This window comes from Rhamphochromis longiceps, linkage group LG8, assembly GCF_057381845.1.
Source record: "Rhamphochromis longiceps isolate RC_006_pf linkage group LG8, R_longiceps_female_GT1.1, whole genome shotgun sequence".
Lineage (NCBI taxonomy): Eukaryota > Metazoa > Chordata > Actinopteri > Cichliformes > Cichlidae > Rhamphochromis > Rhamphochromis longiceps.
The window spans coordinates 34552614-34571692 of NC_140564.1; the positions used below are offsets into that span (position 1 = coordinate 34552614).

General features: G+C 43.0%; 1 protein-coding gene across 5 annotated transcripts in view; it reads right to left on the reverse strand.

Moving 5' to 3' along the window:
• tcerg1l (transcription elongation regulator 1 like) overlaps positions 1–19079 on the reverse strand; it is an 84854-nt gene that overhangs the window by 61756 nt on the left and 4019 nt on the right. For all 5 annotated transcript variants that reach the window (XM_085417206.1, XM_085417208.1, XM_085417207.1 and 2 more), the window contains exons 3-5: positions 18093–18185; positions 17823–17973; positions 7305–7430 (exon numbers count right to left, since the gene is read on the reverse strand). In XM_085417206.1, coding sequence (XP_085273332.1) covers positions 7305–7430; positions 17823–17973; positions 18093–18185 — 370 coding nt within the window. The remainder of the gene's footprint in view (positions 1–7304; positions 7431–17822; positions 17974–18092; positions 18186–19079) is intronic.

Sequence of the window (19079 nt, forward strand, 5' to 3'; positions counted from 1 at the left end):
CAGTGGATGCTGACTCAGTTCAACCTTCTTACCAAGGAGAGACATCAAACTGTTCAGTTGAAACTGATGATCTAGTAGTTCCTGATGTTTTGGAGATGCCCGGTGATGTAGCAGGTGCAGTATCAAAGTTAAAAAACTATACTGATCTTGGTGAATGTGCTGCTTCTTTTGTGGCACAGATGTATGCCTCATCAAATATTACTTTAACAGATGTTACAAGAAGTGTAAACTGTACAAAGGAGTTGCTTGAGAAAACTGTAGACTGTTTGCAACAGTCAACTGCTGCTTTGTTGAGTAGCTTGGATGTACCACAAGACAGCGAGGCTGTTCAAGCATTAATGAAGGAGTTTGAAAGTGCTAAAAATATATTTGAAGATGTAGACACAACATAAAAGGAATTCATTCACTTTGTGGCTACCTTGTAAGTTTCTCTGCAAACAAATTCTGTCAGTTTTGCATGATTGACAAAGCAGATGCACAGCTGATATATGATGAAGACAAAGTTGAGTTGCACACCAAAGACAGTTATCAGGAACATGTCAGCCTAAACGAACCAAGCAAGTGTGAAAGAGGACTCCTCTCTGAATAACCTTCACTAATTTCATGCAACAGAAAACATAAATGTTGATATCATGCATGATATACTTGAAGGTGTAGCCCCTTTAGGGGTTAAATTAATGCTTCACCATTTCATTTATGAGGAGAAGCTCGGTGCTCTCTGTCAGCTGACTGTTAGCAGAGCGAGTGACATCTCTGAAAACATCTGAGCACAAACATGTTCTATGTTGACAACCTGACCAGACGTGAAGATTACGGCGCGACATTCGCGGCTAAAACCCAGTTAAAAGTGTAGCTGGTGACAGAAAAACGGGTATTTTAAAACTTTACACCACCAACATTGCTGCCTGTGATTTGAAATGCATTATGGGATACCTGGCTGCCCCAAGTCCACACAAGCAATCGATTATCTAGGATCGACCTGTCTTGACTTATTTTGCACGGCAGCCAATCAAAATCACTCTCTTCCACAGCATGTCTTTTATCCTGTCTTCCTTCTCTCACCCCAACCAATCACAGCAGATGGCCCCGCCCCTCCCTGAGCCTGGTTCTGCCGGAGGTTTCTTCCTGTTAAAAGGGAGTTTTTCCTTCCCACTGTCGCCAAAGTGCTGCTCATAGGGGGTCATATGATTGTTGGGTTTTTCTCTGTATCTATGAAGCGCCTTGAGGCGACTTATGTTGTGATTTGGCGCTATATAAATAAAATTGAATTGAATTGAATTAGATGCTCTCGATAGGACTAACGTACAGCCACATCAGTTGCCTCAGTCTGTTTAACAGGATGCAGTGACCAATGATTCAACAGCCCAAGAATATACAAGCTGAGAGCTCAGCATCCACTTCTGCTCTCTGATGGTCTAAACTCAGACTGGAATCTAAAAAATGTGAATGGTGAACACTGACTGCTTTCCATGACTTCTTTAAAAAATCTTTAAAAAATGATTTTGTCACAGAGAGAAGATAAAGGATCATGACAGTTGTATATAAACACCTGGGGAGAGAAAAAAGGAGAGTGAAGAAGAAACTCTCATAATGGAAAGTCTTTCAGCCTGAGCCTGTTGCAGTATAACTAAGAGAGGGCCGGGGTCACCTGATCCAACCCTAATTATATGCTTTAGCAAAAATGAAGCCTCATCTTAAAAGAAGAGAGGGTGTCCAGAGAAGAGGGGCCTGGGGCCCGTTCTTCGTACGTCGCTTACTACATCCAAGATCAAATGACACATCCAAGATCAAATCATCGCGCTAACTCTGAGCTCGCTATTCCGGTTCCCCGAACACACCTGTTGTTGACGATTAGTATAGCTGGATGAAGTAATGTGAGATCACTGGGTGGCCCAACAGGGGCTACGCATCGATAGTAGAAACATTGATCGGCAACCCTTTGATTGGTCGGCGAAAATGTCGAAGGAGCGCGCTCGGCTCGGTATTCTTCGGCAGCAGAGCAAGAACTCTTGAGTGAGGGATTTTAGGAGTTTCAGTCTAATTAAAACGCAAGGGAACACTGCAAAGGCTGCAAAAGCAAGGAGAGAGGGCTGGCAGAAAGTTGCTGACAAATTAAACTCGTAAGTAATTTAATAATAACAATAATAATGGAGTGGATCTATATAGCGCTCTTCAAGGCACCCAAAGCGTTTTACAATGCCACTATTCAGTCACTCTCACATTCACACACTGGTAGCTGTCACAGCTGCCCTGGGGCAGACTGACAGAAGCCAGGCTGCCATATTGCGCCATCGGCCCCTCTGGCCAACACCAGTAGGTGGTAGGGTAGATTTATCATATCACACCATATTATCCAATATTATATTACATTATATTATATTACATTATGTTATATTATATCCCCTTTCACATTAGAGCCACAACAGGACCCACTAGAACATGGGAACAAGTAAAAGTGAAATATAAGAATATTCTACAGAATGGTAATATTGATCACTTATATTGCTTTTCGTCTCTTGGACAGAGACCCTGAAATAATCTGTTTGTTTGTTTATAACAGCAACCAAGAAAAAGGGCAGCGCAAAAAAAGACAGGTGGTGGTCCTGCACCCCCTCGTCAACAAGTTGGTTAAGTGAATAATACCCTCACGGGAAAATCGATATCTCTCTATGAGCACACTGTCGCGCTGAGCTAAAGGATCCTGTCTGTCCCGCAATATACGCTGAATTCTGAGGACTCTCCTTATCAATCTTGCACCTTCCGCAATGGGTGGCTCGCGTATACGGACAGGACATGGCTGCGACAGGCTTCCCAAATCCACCTTCGCTTTTATAGCCGTGGTCTCTCATCTTGATTACACGAAGTAATTTACAATTACTACTCTGAAATCTGAATTACATCTGTAATAATCACATACATGTAATAGAATGTTAATAGTACATTTCCCTTTTTTAGGAAATGACCTGTATGTATCTGTGTGACATCAATAAAAGGATCAAGTGCTGCATTATCTTTAGTTACATTGATGTTATTTATTTATGGTGAAACAGTGGTAAAATATCGCTGTTGCTTCGTATACATGAAGCGGAAATACCTGAGTGGCCGCGATCTAATCCTGTTTACATAAAGTAAACCTGCTCCCGAGCAGGTTTACGCTTACGGCTCTGTTGCTATGACAGCAAGTCCCGGATGGGCTTCGAAGAACCGAACGATCCAGGATCACGCGAAATCGTCAACAGTCAAATCCGGCTAACTTACTTAGCGAGGTACGAAGAACGGGCCCCTGGAAGCCAACCCTACGCATCGTAGCAAACACGTAACAGCTGCACACACAGGACTGGCTCAGAGGAGCAAGGGATTGTGGGAAGAAAATTAACTAATGCCTTTGAGAAATCTTCTCAGTCTCTCTCTCTCTCACACACACACGCACTCACACTCACACACACACACGCACTCACACACACACACACACACACACACACACACTCACACACACACACACACACACACACACACACACACACACACACTCACACTCACTCACACACACACACACACTCAGGCTAATCAAACACAGCTGAAAGACGCGGCACTGTAATGAGCTGCTTTACATTTTATAAAGGCTGATGAATCTGTTATTTTGCACACAGCAGCAGAAACACAGTGAAACATCTGAGACTGACTAACACTGGTACACATTTAACTTCCCTAAACTTTTTTGAATTATTATGTGATTTTCTTTTTTCTTTTTGAGGGACTATAGCAGTCAAAGTAAGAAGACTGTGATCAGCAGCAGATGCTAATAAAATCAGTCACACACTGCAGCTACCTGATGTCAGACAGAAACTGTGGAAAAATATTTGTTTTCATACTCCTCAGTGGACGATAGACTCCCCACTGCTGTTTATTATCTGTTTTGAGTCTGTGAGGCTGTTAGTCACTTTATTTTCAGTAATGACACGCTGAGCTGCAGATTTGTTTCGCTGCTGCAAAAAACCAGAACAGATACACAGCGTCAAATCGAGTACGGCTGGATTTTAATAAGCAAAATGAAAAATACACAACAGCAGTGATGAGCAGCTGAAAAACAGATGAACGCAGCCAGAAGAGGAGACACATAACAAGCTGTTCAATATCACCACACCTGCAGAGATCTGCACAATAGGGCTGTTCGATATGACAATATATATTGGATGATGATATGAAAACATCTATCATTTCATATTATATGCTATCGTTTGTTTCGTGGTGTTACAAAATAAACCGTTTACAGTACTATTTTTTCATGGTTTTGACGGTCACTGTAGTGGCTGTATTAAAGTTCTCTTTTTCTCTTATATTTACCGTATTTGTACCCTAATTTCTTTCGGGATTAATAAAGTATTCTGATTCTGATTTCCCGGACTACAGAGCGCACCTGAATATTAGCCGCACAAGCTAAAATCAGGGGAAAATCCTGTTTTGTACATACATTAGCAGCACCTGACTAAAAGCTGCAGGTGTTTCAATGCTGACTTATCATATGTAAGAGAATATGCACAAAGCGAATTGTCAGGAAAGAGACGGCTATTTGGAGACACACCCCTTTTATTAATATTTTGAAAAACAAGTTATGGGTACATATTTGCATAACTTTTTAGTAGAGCTGGGCGATATATCGAGTTTTTAAAACATATCGATATATTTTTATACGAGATATAAGATGTGACAATATCCTTTATATCGATATAGTCTATGTTACGTTATAATTATAGTTGTGGAGCCACAAGTTTGCCTCTCTTTCGTCCACTTTTGTCTCTACGCAACGTTACTCCGCCTCGCCTTCACTGAAGACAACTCCCCCTCCTCCCCCATCGCTTCACATGCAGGCAGCGACAAGACGGACACGGCAAATCTCCGTTAACGAGTTACTGCGCATCGCCCCATGCGTGGGGCTGGACGGCGTCAACGTGCTAACGAGCTAACGAGCTAAACATGCTAACGAGCTAACCGCGCTAACGAGCTAACAGCGCTAACCCTAAAGTCCTTTCATTCTCTCAAAAGTTGATAGCGCGCCTTATGTATGAATTCTGGTTGTGCTTGATGGCCGCGAACCGCTTTTATGTGGTACACGGCGCTCAGCAATCTGTCAAAAATGTTTGAGTACGACTTTGGTAAGCTACGGAGCTGCACCGCTTGATAGATTGTCGGCGCATTACGGCTACCGAAGAGCTTCGCGGAGTGATACGTACTGTGCATCAACGTAATATTACCTTGTGTGTGTATAAGGACCATAAATGGCACCTGTAAGAGACGTGGTTATGAAGCGGATTTCAAACTCCAGGCTGTCAGTCACACAGTAAAACTTGGGAACAGAGCAGCTGTGAAATCTGTCTGTCTTTGTTATTACGCTCAGCGTCTTTTAGTTTACATTTTGACTGCACAATTGTGAGCTCTTTGTTTAGCACAAAAACAACCTTGTTTTCTTTTATTTATGGAGCATTATTATTTAATGAATGCTCATAATTTAATTTTGAGTAATTTTTCATGTACATCTGCTCTATGTTAATAAAAGTGCCTGTGTGACATCTGGGACACAGCTTTGACTAAGAACTCTCTTTTTGTTCTTACTTTATGGCTTAAAAAAAATATATCGAGATACATATCTTATATCGCCATCCAGCTAAAAAATATCGAGATATAAATTTTGGGTCATATCGCCCAGCCCTACTTTTTAGGTATATGTACAAGTAGCGGTAATTACAAGTACGAAACATGTACTGTGCTTCATAAATGAGTAACAAATGTAGTACATAACAATAACCTACAGCACACCAGAAAAATAGATCCGGACTACCTTTTAGGCTCAGGTGCAGTGACACGGCTTTAACAAGAAGAAAAGTCAGTCATTCACCATCTTTCTTTTCTTCCTGCACTGAAACCACCAAAGTCCTCTTCTCCAGTGTCGGACACGAACAGGCTCAGGGTGGCTTCGTCATCCACTCTCCGCTTCTCTCCTTTGTTGTCACTTTCAAAACCAAACAAATCCTCGTTGTCAGTGTCGAACACCCTCAGAAGGGCCGTGGCGGTGTCCTCCTCTCCATCATGCAGCAGTCCAGCCCTTCGAAATCCGTTGGTGATCGTGGATGTTTTCACACTTTTCCACGCTGTCAGGTTCCACCGGTGGAGTTGGGCATAACTTGCTTTTCGCAAGTTTATGGCCGCTGGTCATCCACGCCTCCCGCTGAACGCGTAGCGCTACTTTGAAGTTTGTTTTTCGCGCTACTTGTACAGCACTATGTTGCCTGGCGGATGGACATGTGACCAACATACCACTCTTGAACCCCGATACTGTGTGTCTGATCACATGCCCTTCCGCCAGCCAACGTAGTGCCGTACAACAGCGGAACAAACAAAACAAATCCTCTTACGATATGACAAAAATCAGGGACAATCCATAGAAAAGCCGCACCTGACTAAAAGCCGCAGGGTTCAAAGCTTGTGCAAAAAGTAGCGGCTTATAGCCCGACAATTACGGTACTATAACCACACTACGGATAGACAAGTGACTCTTTTTATGCGCTGTCATTAGCAACAACGACGGTAAAACCATTGTGTGGCTCCACCATCCTCTTGTTTATTTTCCACATAAACCTTTCACAATAAAGCTCAAGATCCTGTTAAGATTTTCCAAATAAACTGAAATGGTGACAAACAGAAGGACCAGTCAAAACAAATCGAGGACCTTATTCCTAAACGAGGGCCTACCTCTGTAGCATGGACATGGTTTGTTTATGAAAAGTCTGACGCAGACCAGAAAACTGAGCTATGCAAATTATGGTGCAAACTGGCCTCAGACTCAAACAGGACAAGCCTCTTGTACCACCTATGAAAGAAAAAAAACCCACTCGACTCCAGGTAAACGACGCCCAGCTGAAAACACTTCACATGAGTCGAGCTGGCCGAGATTCAGCGAATTAACAGGAAATGTCAAATTTTTGTGATATATATCGTTGTCAGGACGATATACGTCTTATTTAGGGATATGAGATTTTGGTCATATCGCACAGCCCTACTGCACAATCAGAATCACAGCATGGAACCAGAACCTGAACTTGCTATGGTGTCACAACCAGATCCTGTTATCAATAGATTATACGATTATCTTATTTGATTTACTCTGACTGCAGACAGGAAACACACAGCATTGTAAACAGGAAGTGGCTTTACCACGTGATCCATATACAGCTTATGAAATTAGCGAAAGCAGCAATTGTGACTCCACCAACACACTAATTACACAATTAGGATCAAATCAGACTCACCTGATGGAGGAAGAGCTGTGGGGAGAGGGAGAGGAGACAAAGACAGCAGGTGTAGTGGGAGCGAGGAAGAAGAAGAGTCTTCAGGTTCGACATCTCTTGTCTTTGTGTTGTCTCTCCTGATGTGATCTGCACACAGAATAAGAAATGGATGCTTCTGATCTTCATCAGTGTATTGAAGAATATTTCACGAAGCCTAAAAACTGAGTGTCCACATGTCTTCTGCTCTTTCTGCTTAGTAAATAGATTTTATTCAAGCTCGACAGGAACAGCTGAGAAGAGTTTGTATGTATGAGTTCAAATGCTGAACTGATTTCCAATGAATAAAAAAGAGGGTTGACAGTGAGGGTGTAAGCAGTCACTTCAGATTAAACATTCATCCATCTTCTTCCGCTTATCCAGGGCCGGGTCGCCCAAGCAGAGAAGCCCAGACCTCCCTCTCCCCAGCCACCTCCTCCAGCTTGTACGGGGGAACACCAAGGCGTTCCCAGGCCAGCTAAGAGATATAATCTCTCCAGCGTGTCCTGGGTCTGCCCCGGGGCCTCCTCCCGGTGGGACATGCCCGGAAAACCTCGCCCAGGAGGCGCCCAGGAGGCATCCTTGTCAGATGCCCGAACCACCTCAGCTGACTCCTTTCCATGTGGAGCAGCAGCTGCTCTACTCTGAGCCCCTCCTATATGGTCGAACTTCTCACCCTATCTCTGAGGCAGAGGCCAGTCACCCTTCGGAGGAAGCTCATATATTGTAAGGTAGACCCTACAATAATTCTTCTTAGCACAACAACACCCTGAATCTAAATTGATAAATCAAAAGAACTAGTCGCATGAAAAACAAATGAATAAATTTCAGATTGATACCGGCTTCAATGAAGTAAACAATCATTGAAATAATTAGAGAGAAATCTGTCATCACTGAGGCTCCATATGGAAACCCCCGCAATCAGCCATTATAAGTGGCTTAACTGAAGTTTCATGTAGTTACACTTTTAATGAAGATCTGTGTGCTTGTGGCATGGTTATATTTCAGCAGATCAGTCCGCCTCCACGAGTTTGCGCTCCTTTCAGGAAAACACTGACCTAAATCTGTTGACGGCAGCACCATTGCAGCGACAATAAAACATCTGTGGAAGGATATTTGATGCAGCACAATGCTCGCAAGATACCAACCCCCATGTTGCTCTCCGATGCATCCACCGGAGTATGAATGTGTGTGACTGTTAGATAGTAAGCACTTAGAGACAGCATAGACAAAAAAGTGCTGGTGTGAATGGTGAGTGCTCAGCCAGAGTAGAAAAGCGCTAGATAAGAACCAGTCCATTTACAGTCCGATGAATGATAAGGTTAGAAATTATTTTAACAACACATGCTCACTGTTGCAGACATTACATTTTTTAGTTTTCAGCTGTTTTTCATTTCCTCTCCACATTCAGCAGAGCAGAATTTCCTGCGGAGGTTTCCATCTGTGAGCATGTTGTGTCAATCTGAGACAAATCAATCTTGACAAACTATAAACTGAAGAGAAACCGAGCTCCTGCCAGAAAACATCAACAACACGAACACACACCCACGTTTGACTAAATAAAAGCAAATTTAATCTGCATTTGTTGGCTTCCAAAAGCCTCTGACTGCATCTGAACATCGTCTCAAACAAATGAACTCAGAGGATTTAGACAAGAGAAACACATCTGTGTCTATTTCAGTGATGCAGACTCAGGCTGCAGCCAGTCAATAACCTGTTCCTGCACCCCTGAGTTTATTCTTTAAGGCAGCAGCTGTTCTCAGGAAGCTCCTCACAAACAGCAGATAAAAATATAAAGACACACAACAAAGACCTCTTAAAATGTCAATGCAACAAACCATCTGCAGATGATCATGCTACAAGTTGCAGGAAGAAATTTCAGCAGGAGATGATGTAGAAACATAATGCCACATTATACAATAAAAGAGGGACATTAACAACTCAGTATTCATTTGAAAAGTGCAATGCAATAACGTAAAAAACTGCACCACAGGTGAAAGTTGAAGTAATTTTGATATTACTTCATTCAGAATATTTATGAATTCTGTTCTCTTGGCCTGAGCTGTGTCAGACTTAAAAAGTTTCCTGGCCTTTCTTTTTTACTGAACTTTTGCTAAATAATTTTCCTGGTGCTGGGGTTTCGGAAGTAGCCGGTAAGATCCCAGAGATTATAAAGAACCAACCCAAGTTGAACCAGTCTATTTGGGGACAAATGATATCTGATATCAAAAGACGGAGGGGGTTGGTTTCGTCCACCTACACAGCTTGATTGCCTGGATGTTATCAGTCTGTAGAGACTACAAGGTGGCTATTATAAATAACATTAACTTGCTTCTGGAGCACAGAGGGCTTTACTGGAGGGATGGTATATGGATGGTATGGTAACATAACCAAGTTGGTTCCTGCATGTTGATGGCAAACATATCTTATGGTTTACAGCAGCGGTCTCCAACCTTTTTTGCGCCACGGACCGGTTTATGTCCGACAATATTTTCACGGACCGGCCTTTAAGGTGTCGCGGATAAATACAACGAAATAAAACCAGTACCGGTACAAAAAGAAAAAAGATGTGTTCATAACACACAGGAAAAGACCCATGGAAACCCTGAAAATGTGAATTTCACACCCAAGCCTCAACTCTCGCAGCCCGGTACCAAACGACTCACGGACTGTTACTGGTCCGTGGCCCGGGGGTTGGGGACCGCTGGTTTATAGCACTCAAATGTTCCGCCTTTCTCTGGGTTATATATAACAACGGTTATATTGCCTAATCAATCACAGCACTAATCCTTTGGGTGACTGGTGCAGCTGTATGTGTCCAAGCCATTCTCAAACCATAACCCACTTACAATAGGCATGGACCTGCAAATTCAGACTTTACTTATTTTGGCTGAATTGTGGCAATAAACACCCAACTCAAACCACCAAGAGACTGTGTCTGGGCCCAGACCACCTAAACAAGAAAACAAACAAAGCCGTTTTCAACTGTACCAGGACAGTTAAATGTATCAGACATTAGACCTCTCTCTTCTAAGTCCTATTAGTAAATGATTTAACAAAAAGTACAGGCTGAGTTGAAGGCTGAGTGAATCTTTCACTCCAGCTTATTAATTAGCCAAAGACCGACACACAGTTTTACTTCAAAGCCTCAATCTTAGGGTGTTTAGTCCATAATACTCTGGTTCCTTTCTGGTTCATTCATTCGTCGTACTCTGGTTCACCCTGTATATTACTCTTTTGTGCAGATGCGAACACAGTATGCGCACTCGAGTGTGGCCTAAAACAACTGCACCAACGTCCTTTGGTGGAGGTGATTTTGGTCCAGAGGGGTTCATTCATGGTGTACATGTGATCTGAGCTGAACCAACTACCATGTGTACGCTGCAAGTTTGAGTTAAAAAACTTCCAGTAGCCACATCTGCTTTGTTACTATAGATATGCGAAGGTCTGTACAGGCTAGCAGCTAGCCACAAAGTAAATCCCGTAAGTTCTCCAATAGTCATAAAGACAACACCTTCTTCTTCAGTTTAGTTTATTTTTTTCATGTAAACAAACTAAAGCTACAAGTTTACAAACCTGTCAACTGATTTGTAAGTAAATGGACGATAATGCCTTAAGCCCCACCAGGCTAAGTGCGACACAGATGAGCTGTGCGTTTAGGCTGATAAAAAGTCCAAAAGACAAAACAGAAATCCAGTTAGCTAATGAGTTACATAGTCTACAGGGGAAAATGAAACCACATACAAAGGCAAACATGGAAACGGGTAACACTAGGGCATGCAAGCAGATATTTGGACCAGATAGCAACTGAACATACACAAAGGGGTGTTTGCGGCAGAGAGGAAACACCTGGGAAACACAGGTGAGATAAATACCAACAGAGACTAACCCAAAGTAAGAAATAAAGAAACAGTAAATGGCACATTCTAACATACAAACTTGATAATTGGATAAAAATAACACAGGGGAGGTGAGGTACACTAAATCAAAAACTCAGGTACTTAAATATAAACTTTAACATGAACAGAATCCAAAAGCTATACCAATACTAAGAAGACCTTGGACTATCAACACGAATAAACCAACCAGAAACTGCTAAAAGGAAAAAAGAAAAGAAAAACAGAGAAAAAGGAAAAGAATACAACAAGACCAAACACAAACTCCCATGGTTCATTACTCATTTAGAAGATCGTTTAGCCTGGAGAAATAGTTTGCTGCTTTATAAGAAAGCCCTCCGCAAAGCCAGAACATCTTACTATTCATCACTGATTGAAGAAAATAAGAATCCAGGTTTCTCTTCAGCTCTGTAGCCAGGCTGGCAAACAGTCAGAGCGCTGTTGAGCCAACCATCCCTTTAACGTTAACTAGTAATGACTTCATGAACTTCTTCACAAATAAAATTTCAATCATTAGAGATAATTCTGAGAAGCTTCTTCAGTTCAGAACTGAAGAAGCTTCTCGGATGAGAGGTGAAACGTGTTCAAGCAACTTAAAGAAGTCCAGGTGTTTTTTTTCAAATGATCTTCTTATGGCCTCTGACAGTGGACTCATCTCTGTGCTTGTCCTGCTAGACCTCAGTGCAGCGTTCGATACTGTCGACTATAATATCCTATTAGAATAGAATAGAATAGAATTCAACTTTATTGTCATTGCACATGCACAGGTACAAGGCAACGAAATGCAGTTTGCATCCATCCAGAAGTGGTTTAGCCATGATATAGATATATTACAATATATATTAGCAATAATATAGATATGCAAGTATATTACAGAAATGGGTCTATTATGGTATGTTATAATGTACACGGTATGAAGTATGTTGTGAATATTCTATAACTATAAGTATGTACAGGCTGTAGTGAGTACAAGCTATGTACAGGCTATGAACAGGATATAAATATGAAAAACTATACAGAATATGAAATAAATAACTTTACAGAATCTGAGATATACAGCTATACAGAAATGGGAACTATGCAAGTTGTAAACAGTTGTAGGATTAAAGATTATCGTATGTACAGAATGATTATTTACACAGAGCTATACAGTAGTGCAGTTAAGGTAAGTGAGGGTGTAGATAGTTTCTACAGAGGTATATAAAGTGCTGGTGGTTGTGAGTGGTGGTTCACTCCATGTTATTATTGTGTGTTTGAGGGTACAGTTGTCCATTGTGGGTGTGTGTATGTTCAGTCCATGTGTTAACGTGGGTCAGATGTCAGGAGGCAGAGTTCAGGAGTCTGACAGCTGTGGGGAAGAAGCTGTTCCGGTACCTGGTGGTCTTAGTCCGGAGGCTCCTGTAGCGCCTCCCAGAGGGCAGGAGGGTGAAGAGTCCATGTGATGGGTGACTGGGGTCTTTGATGATTTTCCCAGCCCTTTTCAGACACCGCTTCCTGTAGATGTCTTTTATGGCAGGAAGTGGTGCTCCGGCGATGCGCTGGGCAGTTTTCACGACCCTCTGCAACGCCTTCCGGTCCGAGGCAGAGCAGTTCCCGTACCAGACTGTTATACAGTTGGTCAGGATGCTCTCGATGGTGCAACGATAGAAGTTCACCAGGATGTCTGAGGACAGGTGGTTCTTCCTCAGAGTCCTCAAGAAGAAGAGGCGCTGGTGAGCCTTCTTGACCAGCTTGGAGCAGTTGGTCGTCCAGGTGAGATCCTCGGAGATGTGGACTCCCAGGAACTTGAAGCTGCTCACACGCTCCACAGCCGTCCCCTTAATGTGGATGGGTGGATGTGGGTCAGCATTCCTCCTGTAGTCCACGATGAGCTCCTTGGTCTTCTCGGTGTTAAGCAGCAGGTTGTTTGTGTCGCACCACTCAGCCAGACGATCCACCTCCTCCCTGTAGGCGGCCTCATCGTTGTCACTGATGAGGCCAATCACCGTGGTGTCATCTGCAAACTTAATGATGGTGTTGGAACCATCAGCAGGTCTGCAGTCGTGGGTGAAGAGGGAGTAGAGGAAAGGGCTCATCACACAGCCTTGTGGTACACCGGTGTTCATCGTGATTGTAGATGAGCAGTGGTTATCCAGCCGGACATGTTGGGGGCGGTTGGTCAGGAAGTCCAGTGACCATTTGCACATGAGGGAACTGATGCCCAGGTCTGTCAGTTTCCTGATGAGTTGTGAGGGGTGGATTGTATTGAACGCTGAACTTATTAGAGCGATTAGAACATGCTGTAGGTATTACAGGTACTGCACTGCAGTGGTTTGTATCATATCTATCTAATAGACTCCAGTTTGTGCATGTAAATGGAGAGTCCTCTTCACATACTGAGGTTAATTATGGAGTTCCACAGGGTTCAGTGGTAGGACCAATTCTGTTTACATTATACATGCTTCCCTTAGGCAGCATCATTAGAAGACATAGCATACATTTACACTGTTATGCAGATGACACCCAGCTCTAGGGCTGCTCGATTATGGCAAAAATGATAATCACGATTATTTTCACTGACATTGAGATCTCGATTATTTGACGATATTTATTTAACAATAACAATGTGTTGAATAATGACTTTAAAGATTGTCAAAAAATAATATAAAATAGTGCAAATACTGATAACAGTGCAAATGTTTGCAATATAAAAAATAAATGAAAAATGTAAACATCTGTGTTTAGTGAACTTTGCAGTGTTGCTCTGTGGTGCAGCTACACTGTAGCAAAGTTACACACTGTGTCTACTTGAGCCACGTCTGAGTCACTCTCCTCTCCAAATAACTTCTGCTTAGCTTTCCGAGCTTCCCTCGGGTCCTCTTAATCAGCGGTCCCCAACCTCCGGGCCTCGGACCGGTACCGGTGCCCAAGCGAAAATCTGTAGTGATCCCGTACGTGTCAGGAGTATCGGAGCAGCTGAGACACATTTTTTCTAAACACCAGGTTTCTGTGGCTTTTAAACCCCAAAACACGCTGCACCAAAAATTGGTCCACCCCAAGGATCAGGTCCCCGACACAAACAGAGTAACATAGTGTACGCTGGTAAGTGCCAGGATTTAAACATCGGGGAAACCAAACAACCTCTGGCGGAGCGGATGGCACAACACAGCAGAGCCACCTCACAAGGCCAGGACTCTGCATTATATTTACACCTACAGGCCAGTGGACACTCTTTCAAGGATGAGGATGTAACATCCTGGACAGGGAGGAACGCTGGTTTGAGGGCGGAGTCAAGGAGGCCATTTACGTGAAAAGGGAAAGACCATCTCTGAATGGAGGAGGGGCCTAAGGGTACATCTGTCACCATCTTACAATGCTGTGATTGCAGCCATTCCCCAACTCTGTGAATGGGACTCAGTGATCAGTGGTCTTTGATCAGTGGTCTTTGATCAGTGGGTTTTGATCAGTGGGTTTTGGTCAGTGGTCATGAGAATTTGCATAATTAAGATTAAGGAACTGACCTCTCAGCCCATTGTTCCTTCAGTGGGCTGGTTTCAGTCATTATGCAATGTACTGTTTATAAGATTGAAACCTGCAGTCAGCTGAGACTGAAGAAGTCACCTGGATGAGTGACGAAACATTTCTGCCTCAAAACGCTACGTCCAGATGAACATAATCAACTTTTGGAGATTATGAATGCTATGTTATCCGCATGCTCCACCACCTTGGACCTAGTGGCCCCCGTGAAAATGAAGCGTCCTAGATCCTCCACTCAACTCCAGTTAAATGACTCTATACGAGATGTTACACCGTACCTGTGGTCAATCTGAGAGGAGGTGGAAAAAAGATAAGCTTCAGGTATCCCTTTTACGTAGCAGCCGCACTATATATCAGGACTCTTTTAAGACTTCTAAAGCGGCTTTTTTGTCCGACATCATCGTGACTAATACCCATAAGCCCCGGGTCCTGTTTAAAATTTTCAATTCTGCGATCGATCCTTGCCCTGATAAAGTAGACTTTGCCTCCCCAGTTCTCTGTGAGCAATTTTTTAATTATTTTACGAGGAAAATCTCACTTCTAAAAACCTCACTCCCTCATCTTCCTGTGGTGAATCCTCGTCCTCCTGGAGGATCTCCGTCCAACTTCTACAAATCTGAACCAATCTCACTTTCTACTCTTAAAGCATAATTGATCAATTGAGAAGTTCAAACTCAGCTCGGCTAATTTATCATTACTCGCAGGCCATGTCCCATCTGCACTTAAACATGCAGTGGTGCAACCTATCCTAAAGAAAACTAGCCTCGACCATACTGACCTTGCGAATTATAGGCCTATCTCTAAACTTCCGTTTTTATCTAAAATATTAGAGAGAACTGTCCTTTTGCAACTACAGGCCTACTTAAATGCAAATAACATTAGTGACAAATTTCAGTCTGGTTTTAAACCTCACCACAGCACTGAAATGGCACTGCTGAGGGTTTTCAATGATCTTCTTTTAATTACCGACTCAGGTTGCCCTGCCATTTTAATTTTATTGGATCTGTCCGCTGCTTTTGATATAGTAGACCATAAAATGATTTTAGAGAGACTGGAACATGTTATAGGCATCAAGGATTCTGCACTTTGGTTTAAATCCTACCTCTCGTGTAGGACTTTCTTTCATGATGGGTTGCTACTCATCCGCCACTGCCCTGTTTGCCGTGGAGTACCACAGGGGTCTGTGCTGGGCCCTCCAGTGTTGCCTTGTACATGCTACCCCTGGGTTCTATCTTTGACAAACATCAGATCTCCTACCACTGTTATACTGATGACATTCAAATCTATTTCCAGTTGTGTGATGACCTGCCAGCTTCATTGAATCGTTTGTCTGACAGCTTGAAAGAGGTTACAGAGTGGCTGTCAGCCAATTCTCTCATTTTAAATGAGAAGAAAACTGAGATTATGGTGTAGGATAGTCACACTCCACGAGACCAGCTAGCTGCCCGATTTGCTCCCTTTGCTTACTTTCTTACAGATACTGTAAGTAATCTAGGTGTTTGCCTGGATAGCTCATTTAAGCTGGATAAACAGGTTTCCTCTGTGGTTAAATCTGGCTTCTTCCAAATTTCCATGGTCAATCGTTTAATACCGTACAAAGATCTTGAAAAACTGGTACATGCCTTTGTGACCTCCAGATTAGATTATTGTAACTCGCTCTACTCTGGACTCCAACTCGCTCACCTCCAACGGTTACAGCTCATTCAGAAAGCTGCGATCGTCTCCTAACCGGAACTAGAAAGTTTGCCTGTATTACTCCAGTGCTCTCTGACTTACATTGGCTGCCTATTAAATTTCATATTGATTTTAAAGTTCTGCTGCCTACTTTCAAATGCCTAATCAACCTTGCCCCTGACTATCTCACCAACCTCCTCAGTCTCTATACTCCCAGCCGTTCTTTGTAATCATCTGGTCAGTTACTTCTGGCCCAGCCCATGCTCATGTATTAGGGCAATGGACAGTAAATCTGTCAAATAGTGCAGTGGAGCGAAAAGTACAAGTAAAATAATATTTTTTCTTAACCTCCCACCATAGTATAGACAAGTGAGGACATGAGGATTGAAGACCAACAAAATCAGGAATGCAGGAGGCAATTCAGGGGCAAACCTACTTGGGCGAGGCCATGCTGCCGGAGAAATTTAAGAGTGTATACACTCACTTTTGTCTCCTGAAGAGTTGATCCCACTTCAAGGGGCAATAACACTGTGAATATCAGTGAAGTTGATACGAGCTTCTGACCCTCCTTCATGTAAGGAGAAGATCAGCAGGCTGATGTTTAACCAACATTTAAACATTTCACTGTTTACAGCCACCCCACCCTGTGAGGCTGATTCCAAAGCGCAGACACCACCTGAGTCAGAACAGAACCGATTCACATTCACATAGGCCTACCATCATTCAGTCTATCTAATAACACCACCTTTAAATAAGACCGCCACCTCGTTCGTTCATATGTCCGTCACGGTTTTTCTGCTCATCAATACACATGCCTGCGGTCTCAGGGCTGAATAGCACACATTTCCCATCATGCTTCATTGGGTAATTTCAAATGGACCAATCATCTTCCCATTACACTGACACCAGTACGTGTGTGTGTGTGAGAGAGTAAAAACACATTCACCTCGGAGCAGCGAGCTACAGCCACTCAGCTCTCAGAAATGAGCCGTGTTGTCATGGCAACATGGCAAATGAGAATCCAGCATCCCTGAAACACCTCCAACCTCCAGTGGTTGTTGGTTCGATTCCAGATTAGCCGGGCCTTTACACAGAGCCTTTCAGATTAAATGCACAGGACCAGATGAGAAGCCCCGCCTTGACGTGAAGGTCCCTGATCTGATTGGATGAACTGCGTGTAATCTTAAACTCTCTGGGCTGGTTTAAACAAACAGATCAGAATAATCAGGTGGATTCATAAAGGAAACATACCTGACTCCAACTGTACTGATCGCAGGTAAAGAACTGAGAGGTCACATGACTCAGTGAACAGAAATGTCACATGACACCTGGTTTGTCACGTTTCTGCATCCTCACCAGATAAAACTGTAAAAGATGGCCAGCACGAACACAACATCTGCAGCAGGTGTTGTCTTACCTGAGAGCTGAGGAGGGAACAACAGCAGGTTGGCCGCAGAGGTTTGTCTACGTGATCTCGGGATTATCCGATTGGTTAATAGGAGGCGCTTCTGTCTCCTTGGAAACACCCCCACTTCCTCTGGTGAGAACCAGGTATCAGTGATCTGCAACTACAGTAGCAACATTAGCATTTTCCAGTATGTGTGTGTGTGTGTGTGTGTGTGTGTGTGTGTGTGTGTGTGTGTGTGTGTGTGTGTGTGTGTGTGTGTGTGTGTCCGTGCGTGCGTACCTTTGGGAAACGATGATGACAATGATGGTGAAGAGGTGAAGACTGATAAAACGGCTGGACGAGAGGAACGACTTCAACTGCTGGACGTTCCCACTGAAACCACAAAAAATTAGGATGAACTTCCTGCTCCACCAACACAGACAGACACACAGACAGGTAGACAGGTGCTGGTGCAGCCTTCTGTCGGAGAATTTGTCCAATTTGTCCTCCTGGCCCTGCCTGACCTTTGTGCTGTGTGCAGAAATAAGTGGAGGACTTTCAGATGAAGCTGCTGACAGAATAAAATGAGGACCTGAACTCATCATCCTCTTATTGAAAAAGGATTTTTCATCAAGGTGAAGGAGCTGTCAGAGATCCATTATCACTATAAAAACTAAACCTCCTTCATCCATCATCCACGAGTGAAAAGAGGCCAGTCAGAGCACAGAGGTCCAGATCTGTCAGCGGCTTTTCAGTCCAGGCACAGAACCTCAGAACTCTCTGCAGCTCCTTCCTTTCTTGCCACCATTTAATGTCACTGTGCAGGATTTCAGACAGTTTTCTTTGTTCGACACAAACATGCTTTGAAAAGAAAAATTACTTCAGAAGGTCTGCTGATAAGATGTTAGATTCTGTCACTGGAGTTTATGCAGAAAGAATTAAAGAAGAGCAGCACGAGATAATTAATACGACACCGATAATTAACAGACGATTATTCACTTTGCCCTCAGGGATCATTAAAGTTTCATCTTATCTCTAGACTGCAGAGGAGGCCGAACTCACTTAAAGACACTTTAGATCAAACTGAAGAAGCGATGTGAGGAAATCATGTCCTTAACCCTTTCGCTTCACATATAAATCAATCACTTTCAGGGACAAGATGAAACATGAGACATTAAAATAAACGAAGGTCTTGTAATCAGTCAGCGCTGCTCATGATTCGGCTCATTCACTGTTGTAATGTAATTACATTACAACAGAAATGTAATCACTTTGAGCTAATTAAAT